Raw genomic sequence first — 9,208 nt, 5'->3', positions numbered from 1 at the left:
AGGTGAAGACAGGGAAATAGGTGGCCTGACGTTTGGGGTGGGTAGAGGGGCTTTTGGGCAAGATCCCAGACCTGCAGACTCAGCCACCATCACTCTGGGCCAGCAGACAGGCTGCAAGAGCCATCCAGAAATCCCCCGCCAAGGCCAGCCAGAGTGGGGCCAAGGTCAGGCCTCCCTTCCCTTCCCAGAACCACAGCTGCTGCTGGGCTTCTGGCCTCCTGGGAAATCCAGCAAGAGGGAAAGGCTGATATCATGCACCGGGAGTGAGGTCACCCTGCCTGCTCCATTCTGTGGCTGAAAACCCTACTCGGCATCCACCCGGCAGGCTCTGGCTCCCCCACCCCTCTTGCCCAAGTTTTGCTGGAACCAGATGCCAGTGCAGCCCGGAGCGGCCACCAGAGGGTGCCCTGTGGCAAGAGTGTCGGGGGTGGAGAGGTGGAGGCTGGGCTGGTCTCTGTTGCTGGAATGGGCCGGGAGGGAGGAGGAGCAAGCGGAAGGGGACGGTGTGTCGCTGGCCCAGGAGCCTGTAGAAGACGGCCTCCGGTGGCCGGTTTGGGCGGCCTGGGACTGTGGCTGCAGGTAGGCAGTGGTGATGCCAGGGCCCGGGGTCCCTTCCCCCAATCCCAGCTCTCTTCGCCTTCCTCTACTCTGCCTCCCCAGCTCCCTGCCAACCACCCTTCGTTTTCTGTCCCAGAACCTCTCCCTCCACCTCAAACCCTGACCCCTTCCTGCAGGCCAAGCCCTCCCCCTTATCTCAGTAACTGCAGCCGGCAGGGTCAGAGGGCAGGTAGCCTGGCCACTGCACTGACAGCTACAGCCTCCAGAAACAGCTCTGGCCTCTGGGTCACTGCTCCAGGCCACTCAGCCAGGGGCCCCTCCTAGGAGTCACGGGGCTGCTGGTGCTGGGGCAGTGTCTCAACCCAGGCGCGCCAGTGTCTCTTTCCCCAGCCAGGCATGGCAGACTCTGCACAAGCCCAGAAGCTGGTGTACCTGGTCACAGGTGGCTGTGGCTTCTTGGGGGAACATGTGGTCCGCATGCTGCTGCAGCAGGAACCCCAGCTCCGTGAGCTGCGCATCTTTGACCTACACCTGGGTCCCTGGCTGGAGGAGCTGAAGACAGGTGACTGGTGGGGACGGGGTGGGGGTGGGGGTGGGGGCGGGGGAGGGTGTGGACGCCCTTCCTTGTGGAAAAGATGATGCCTGTTATGTTCTCCAGTGTGAATGGATAGGATGAATGAGTCACACTGGGAAAGTGTGGCGCCCAAGGGTGTGGGCCGAACCCAGCAGCTGGCTGACGGCCTCAGCTCTGACATTGCCTCTGGCTGCCCCTACCCACTCTCAGGGCCCGTGCAGGTGACTGCCATCCAGGGGGACGTGACCCAGGCCCACGAGGTGGCAGCAGCTGTGGCCGGAGCCCACGTGGTCATCCACACAGCTGGGCTGGTGGACGTGTTTGGGAAAACCAGTCCTGAGACCATCCATGAGGTCAACGTGCAGGGTGAGATGCTCCCTACCTGTTCTGACAATGTCCTCAATACCCCCTGGCACGTGGCCTGATCTTGGTTGCTTGTTTCCTGCCCCCCCTCTTTGACCTTGACCTCTGTGATTCTCCTGTGACAATCTGTCCTGTGGACACTTCTGCCCCTGTCATGGCAGGCCGGCCCTCACTGGCCTGCGGCGGTTCTCCCTGGGCCTGGGGAAAGAAGGCACGTGTCCTCATCCAGCTTTGGGATGGGGAGGGGAAAGACGCAGAGGGGGAGGAAGCTTCAGCTTGGATACACTCCCGCCTTCCCCCAGGCACGCGGAACGTGATTGAGGCGTGTGTGCAGACTGGAACACGCTTCCTGGTCTACACAAGCAGCATGGAAGTTGTGGGTCCCAACATCAAAGGCCAGCCCTTTTACAGGTGAGCTGAGCTTCCCCCAATACTTCAAGGGCCCCATCTCCCCTCAGCATTAAGAATCTTCCCTCTCCCCCGACTAGGGGCAATGAGAATACCCCATACGAAGCAGTACACAGACATCCCTATCCTTGCAGCAAGGCCCTAGCTGAGCAGCTCGTCCTGGAAGCCAATGGGAGGAAGGTGAGACTGGAGAAGATGAGATGTAGGAGACGGGGGCGGAAAGGGCTGCCAGGCAGAGGCAGAGCCAGGGCCTGTGGGCTTCTCTTTTTTTTTTCCTCTTTTGGCCGCACTGCACGGCATGCGGGATCTTAGTTCCCCCACCAGGGAATCGAACCCCAGCCCCCTGCGGTGGAAGGGCAGAGTCTTAACCACTGGACCACCAGGGCAGCCCCTGGTTTTTTGTTTGTTCATTTCTTACCGTGGGCTCCTTTGCATCCTGCCCTGGATTCCTTCCATCTCCAGCTTGAGGAGATCAGGGCAGAGGGCAAACCACCGGGTCCTAGGTCTTAGCAGTGCCTGCCTTTTGCCCCCAGGTCCTCGGGGGGTTGCCCCTCGTGACATGTGCCCTGCGTCCCACCGGTATCTACGGCGAAGGCCACCAGATCATGAGGGACTTCTACCGCCAGGGCCTGCGCCTGGGGGGTCGGCTCTTCCGGGCCATTCCAGCCTCTGTGGAGCATGGCCGGGTCTACGTGGGTGAGGCCCGGGCTAGGCGTTGGGGGAGGCTAAAAAAACAGGGCAGGACCCACATGGTACTGGGGCAAGGGGGTGTTCTATACTCTGGCTAAAAAAGGATGGTCTATACATGGGCCAGAGCAGACTATGATATGTGGGCATCGTCTGCAGGGGCCACAGACAAAACAGTGTCCATGCCAGTTGGGAAGGCTGAGATCGATACCATGTCATAGGCTGAGGAAGGGGTTGCAGTTTTGTGAGCAGCATCTTCCCAGGAGAGGAGAGGGGGAGCATCTACCCAGGACTAACAGAAGAAGGAGTAGCAACCATATAGGCTGGCCTGGGAGAGTAAATTGCTACAGGGGCCTGGAAGAAGCAGCCTTCAGCAGGGCCGTAGTTATGTGGGCAGCATCTACGTGGGCCCAAGGACGGGGTGGCTTGTCCATGCCCTGGCCCAGAATAGAGCAGTATCTACATGGTTGCAAGGGCATTCAAGGACATATCCGCCCCCGGTTCTCTCCTCGGCACCCCCTCTCCCCCGCTACCCACAGGTAACGTGGCCTGGATGCACGTGCTGGTGGCCCGGGAGCTCCAGCACCGAGCTGCACTCATGGGTGGCCAGGTGTACTTCTGCTATGACAACTCGCCCTACAAGAGCTATGAGGACTTCAACATGGAGCTCCTGGGCCCCTGTGGGCTCCGGCTGGTGGGCACCCGCCCGCTGTTGCCCTACTGGCTGCTGCTGTTTCTGGCTGCCCTCAATGTCCTGCTGCAGTGGCTGCTGCGGCCGCTGCTGCTCTATGCGCCCCTGCTCAACCCCTACACGCTGGCTATGGCCAACACCACCTTCACCGTCAGCACCGACAAGGCTCGGCGCCATTTTGGCTATGAGCCCCTGTTCTCCTGGGAGGAGAGCAGGACCCGCACCATCCGCTGGGTGCAGGCCGTGGAGGGCTCAGCCCAGTGATGGTGGAGCTGGGCCTGGAGGCCAGCATGGCACAGCCATCCAGGTCCAGAGCCCTCAGACCCTGGTGGGGAGGGAGGGCTCCATTCTAGAGCCGGAGGAGGAGGGGTCTGGTGCCAGACTGGCTGTCCTAGAGCTCTCCACATTGTAATTCATGAGCCTTGAGCCTGTGTCCTAATACCCCTCAGTTCTAGGGCAGGGTTTTGGAGCAAGTGTGTCTTCACTCTCAACCCAGGCCTGACGGCCGGTTGGCGAGGGTCTGACTCCCCTGACGTTCTCCACGGTCCCATCCCATTTCTGGCTTTTCAAGCAGGAAGTGGGTAGAAGTTCCACAGGGCCTCGTGCTGGACCTCGGATATCCAGGTGTGATCCTCAGAGCCGGGTTCAGAGTGAAGATGCTTTCTGGCTCCTCCCACCACCTTTGTCCCCCCTTGGGGTTCATCGTCCCATTATTTTATTTTAAAACATTTATTACCCTTGGACATTTATCTTTTTTTATTCTCTTCAACGAAGGCTGAGGAAATCTGTGTATTTTCACCTCTTGCCACCCCTCTACCCAAATCAGTTCCTGCAGCACTGTTTGATCTCTGCCTGAGGATGCCCCAGTAATGCTGTACCAGTCCAAGCCCTGGATTAAAGCTCCTTCTCCGAGCCTGTGTCCATCCACCTGTCCAGCTCCCACACCCGCCTCCCACCATGTCTCCCACTCCCCACGGCGCCCGTCCCGTGTGGGGACAGAAGGAAGTGAGCACACAGCACGCCCGCTGTTGGATTGGTTGCTATTTCTCCCGTCCCACGGGGCCCGACCCGGCCCGGGGTGGGGGTGAGGGGCTCTGGGGACAGGACATGCAGGGCTGGGAGGGGGGCAGAATTTTCCTGTGTTTTATCCATTTGCAACTTGGTCACCAATAGAGAGAAATGGGACTCTGAGGGCTAACAGGAGAGGGTGGCCTGGCTCTGGGCCCCCAGCCAGGCCCCAGGAGTCCTGTTCCCTCTGGGGAGGAGAGGGAAAGAGCTCTAGAAACCAACGGAGAAACAGAAGGGGCAGGGGCTCATGTCAGCAAACACGGCTATATCACGTGACACGCCAGCGACACAGAAACGCCAACGCACACGGCTGCACAGCAGGCGGGGTGGGGGAGGAGGGAGCCGGGGGCCACCCATCTTGTCCTCTGCGGGGCAGGCTGGGAATGGGGCAGGGTGAATGCATAGAACACATCATGTACGCACGCTCGAGGCGTGGCAAGAGCGCACATCAACCCACAGGCACATGGGACGGACACGCAGTGTGCTTTGTGAGAGGCAGGGGGAGGGAGAAAGGGGGAGGGGAAGCAGCGAGCCCTGGCCAGGTCCGGGACCACCCACGGGGCACACAGGGGCTTGATGGTTGTAGGTGCTTGGCGGGCGGGCAGCACACACTTGTCTGAGAACATGCAAAAGACACCAGCCCCCAGACAACATTCCAGGACACATACAGACACAGCAGCCAACAAGCAAACACATCATGTGATGTGTGGGACTTAGAGAAGCTGGGGCAGAACAGACCCTCAGGGATGCTCTGGTCCATCTGAGGCCCAGAGATGGGCAGCTACGGGCCTAATACCAGTCAATGAGGCGGTTGCATCACTCCAGCCATGGCTCCACCCTTCTCCTTGTGGCCCCAAGGCTGTGGGAATCCCAGAAACGCCTGGTATGAAAGGGTATCCTGGCTGGACCACAGGAAGGAAAAAGGCTGGGGTGGGGGGTGCTGGGGCCTGCTCTGATGTCCCCAAAGAAGCCTGAGTGGGAGCAGGAGGGCTGCAGTCAGATACGGGGGCAAACTTCCCGTCCTGACAAAGGGCACTGTGGGAACGAACAGCCCACCTTGGGGTTTACGTACGTATATATATATATATGTATATATATGTATATATATATATTGGCCACACACAGGCAGGGCCCAGCCAGGTAGGGAAGAGGTTGGCTATCTGAGCTGAGGTGGGAGTGGGGTACTATGTTCCAGAAGGTCACATCTGAACTGTCTCTCTCTCACACATACACGCTTCACATGAAGAGGGACTCCAGGAAACGATCTGCACACACACCAAAGTCCACCCTGTGCACACGGATGTCGGACCCCAAGGCAGGGCGCATTCCTGTACTTGTGTGTTCAATCCTGTATATGTGGGTCTGTGTTCCTGGGCCAGTGGAGTGGGAGGCTTCTAACACTGTCCTTTGCCCACATACCTCCCACCTGCCACCCATCGCACAAACCCACTGATGCATATGTTGTCTACGCAGCAAGGGAGGAGCTGGCCTCTTCCTCACCGTCAGAAACTCAGGCCCGTGTCCCACCCTCAGTCTCAGCCTGCAGGGGAACAGATATCGGTGACATTTCAGCAGGACATGTGTCCAGGGCATGGGCCCCAGGACTTAGACCACTCCAGTACGTCGGAAATAAACAGTTCCCTAAATCCAAGGTTCCTGAGGCAAAGGCCAGAGCATCAGATGGGGCGGTGGGGACCATCGCTGGCCTCTCAGTTCTGAGGTTAGTGCTCAAGGTTATTTCTGAGAGCCTGGGGCAGCCCTTGACATTCCCGTGATCAGTAATGTTTCCCATCAATAGCCCTTCCCATCAATAGCCCTTCCATCAATAGCCCTTGACATTCCCGTGATCAGTAATGTTTCCCATCAATAGCCCTTCCCATCAATAGGGAGGCATTCATGTGCAAACGAGTGCCCGCCTGAACCGGCACCGTGCCAGCGCCAGCGTCAGCATACGCCGGCTCCTGTGTGCATGTGTGTGCCTGGGTGTGGCCTCATCTGCCGGGGCGGGTGGGAGCACACTGAGGTGTCCCAGCTTCCACATGTACAGGCCTATCTGACCGAGAAAGATAAGCACGTGGGCATGTATGCACAGGGGATCCAACCACGCAGGGCAGGAAGCTGCAGTTGAACAATGTTGATGCAGCAGTGTGTGGCCACACCAGATAGCGGCCAGCAGCTCTGGGGAGAAAGGGAGGGGGCAAATAATCTGGATAGACAAACCTGGATGGGGCACAGGTCCTTGAAGGTAAACGTGTGTGTATAATACACAGGGGGATAGAAACACACTACGTAGAAATCCTCTACACACACACACACACACACACACACACACACACACATACACACACACTCGCACAGGCGTACTCTAGATAGCGTAGAAATATAGATTTCTGTGCCCACCCAAAACAGATGTCCAGTGCAAAATGTGGAGGGCTCTGTCTCAGGAGAAGACCTACTGACACTTCAGGCACATCCTAGACACACACACACACACACACACACACACACACACACACACACACGTCCCTCACATTACCTATTGGGGGAAATGCACATGGATATACAGGCCAAGCTAGGTTATTGACACGTGTATTCTTCCACTCGCCTCGACTGAACTCCACACACACACACATGTTCCCCAGGACATGTCAGTCCCGGGGTGACTAAGCCAGGAGGGTTTGCTCAACATCACGCTGGGGTGTCTGCCATGGCCTGTGTGTGTATTGTGCCTGGATCCTCTGGGAATGTTAGTGTGAGCCTCTGCACACTCACAACCTGCCCCATCTGTAGCAGACATGGGGGAGGGGGGTGTCAGTGGAGGAGGTGCTGTTACATTGGATTTAAACACTCAAACACAAAATTCCATGTAGGCAAACTGTGTGTCCACGGATCTGTGGCGCCACACACACACAGACACACACACACACAGACACACACACACACCCCTATTCACAGAAGACAGAAGAGTGGGGCTTGATGGCTGCTGTGTCACACCCAGCCACAGTCTACACAACAACCCAGGGGAAGGGGGAAAGCTCAGACGACACACAGACTTGAGGTGGGGGCAGAGAGGGCGATTCGGTGCTTCTACACACATCTACACACGTACACACACACACGCTGGGGAGTCCACACGTCTCGAGCATGTGCCGGCGGCATGCATGTTGGTGTGCACGTGTAATCACGCCTGCTGCTATCTACGTGCGGGGGCGGGGGGTGGTCCATGGCGGGGGGGAGGTCCAGGGACTCCAGGGTCTGACAGGCGGTAAAGGTTGCGGGTGCTGCCCGGGTCTGTCTTGAGGGTGAGCCTGGAGCAGGGGATGGAGTGAAGGGGTGGTGGGGGTATTGCTCCCGATGTGGTGGGGAAGGGTCTGGGAGGGACAGGGGTGGGGGGCCTACAAGCCCAGCGTCCCCCCAATGGATGACGCCAAGACCACCCCCAGCACCACACAGCAAATGATGATCATGATTTTCTTCTGCAGGCAGGAAGGGCGAGAGGGAGGGAGGAGACAGAGAGACAGAGAGGTAAAGAGACACACAAACCGACAGACAGATGGGGAGGAGGGTGTGAGGAAAAAGAAGAGGGGAGAGAAAACAGAAAAAGGAAGAGGTCAGAACCAGAGATAAGGCCTCTCGCGGGATTTCATCACTCACCTCAGCCCTGGCCTGAGCCCAGCCCCGCCCGCTCGGCTCCAGCCCACCTGCTCCACAGGCCCGCCTGCCCCGGCTCACCCTCCGGGCCTTGCTCTGATATTTCACAGCTTTCTTGGTGTCAGACACGGCTCGCTCCACGTAGTCCACGGAATGTTCCACGTTGTACTCAATGCGGTCAATCATTTCGCCCTGCAGAGGGTACATGCATAGGATGGGGTGGGAGCTGGGCTGGAAGAGGGGATCCCGGGGACCCGGGTGAGGTTCTCCAAGGCCTGTGGCAGAGGCAGTACCTGGCTCTCCACAAGCATGGCCATGTCCACAAACATGTCGTGCAGCTCACGGATGCTGGTTTCCAGTTTGATGATCTCGTTGTGCCTTGTCTCGATTTCATTCAGTGCCTGCTTTGTCATCTGTGAGTCCATTTTGATCTAGGGTGAAAGGGGAGGGGCAGGGGGGAAGAGGGAGGAGAGCTGCAGACCACCCTTCACTCCCGGAAGAGCTTGGATTCTGCAGCCAGAGCATCTGGGTTCGAACCTGGCTGGCGTTTACTAGCTGTAACCATGGGCAAATTGTTTAACCTCTTCAGGCCTCAGTTTCCCCACCTAGAAAATGCAGATACTTCACACCTCACAAGGTTGTACGAAGATTAAGTGAATGACTATGTGTGTATCAATTAGAATAGTACCTGGCACACAGGAAGCACTAAAGAGACATCTGTTAAATTACAAGAAGGAAAACTTGCCCTGAGCCCGCCATCTCAGCCCAGGGCTGTCTCTATCACACACACCAGGGAGGCCCTGGGAAGGGAGACAGGGGTCCTGGACCCCTGTCAGGATTGGGGGCCACCATCTGGTCAAAGGCAGACAGGATAATGGAAGGGGACACAGCAGAGAGTGGAAGCAGAAAAGGAGGCCCAGATGAGAAGGCAGTGTGTCCTGGAGCCCCCATGATATGGGCCGGGGGAGAAATAATAAGGAAATGCTCTGCAGCCCTCAAGAGTCAGTGGGAGAGACTCTAACCCATAGTCAGATATGTCTCCTCCCCACGGAAGCCAGACCACTCACCTTCCAAACCACTCACTGTTTAGACCACATCCAGACACTCTTCTGCTCTAAAGCCCTCCGAGGCTCCCCACCACCCACAGGCTCCACACCTTCACCTTAGCAGTCGAGGCCCCGTCTCCCTTTCCATCCTCATCTCCTTAG

General features: G+C 57.9%; 2 protein-coding genes across 5 annotated transcripts in view; one reads left to right on the top strand and one right to left on the bottom strand.

The window, feature by feature from the left end:
- Positions 1 to 38: 38 nt before the first annotated feature.
- HSD3B7 (hydroxy-delta-5-steroid dehydrogenase, 3 beta- and steroid delta-isomerase 7) lies at positions 39 to 4,193 on the top strand. Of its 4 annotated transcripts, none has more exons than XM_027126359.1 (7): positions 39 to 579; positions 949 to 1,120; positions 1,343 to 1,498; positions 1,798 to 1,906; positions 1,984 to 2,083; positions 2,437 to 2,599; positions 3,130 to 4,193. In XM_027126359.1, exons 1-7 carry the CDS (start codon positions 466 to 468, stop codon positions 3,543 to 3,545), a joined length of 1,230 nt encoding a protein of 409 aa, XP_026982160.1. In that variant the 5' UTR covers positions 39 to 465; the 3' UTR covers positions 3,546 to 4,193. The 4 variants fall into 4 exon arrangements, with proteins under 4 accessions (XP_026982160.1, XP_026982159.1, XP_026982161.1 ...); XM_027126358.1 differs by having other exon boundaries at positions 934 to 1,120; positions 3,130 to 3,689; XM_027126361.1 differs by having other exon boundaries at positions 475 to 579; positions 953 to 1,120; positions 3,130 to 3,689.
- Positions 4,194 to 7,688: 3,495 nt separating this feature from the next.
- Positions 7,689 to 9,208, bottom strand: part of STX1B (syntaxin 1B) — a 15,389-nt gene continuing 13,869 nt past the window's right edge. The window contains exons 8-10 of the mRNA XM_027126375.1: positions 8,294 to 8,431; positions 8,082 to 8,192; positions 7,689 to 7,825 (exon numbers count right to left, since the gene is read on the bottom strand). Coding sequence (XP_026982176.1) covers positions 7,745 to 7,825; positions 8,082 to 8,192; positions 8,294 to 8,431 — 330 coding nt within the window. The 3' untranslated portion in view covers positions 7,689 to 7,744. The remainder of the gene's footprint in view (positions 7,826 to 8,081; positions 8,193 to 8,293; positions 8,432 to 9,208) is intronic.

This window comes from Aethalodelphis obliquidens, unplaced genomic scaffold (genome assembly GCF_003676395.1).
Source record: "Aethalodelphis obliquidens isolate GAN/ISIS:26980383/991018 unplaced genomic scaffold, ASM367639v1 scaffold30, whole genome shotgun sequence".
Lineage (NCBI taxonomy): Eukaryota > Metazoa > Chordata > Mammalia > Artiodactyla > Delphinidae > Aethalodelphis > Aethalodelphis obliquidens.
Note: the sequence above shows the minus strand (reverse complement) of the source record. Positions and strands in the feature narration are given on the sequence as shown.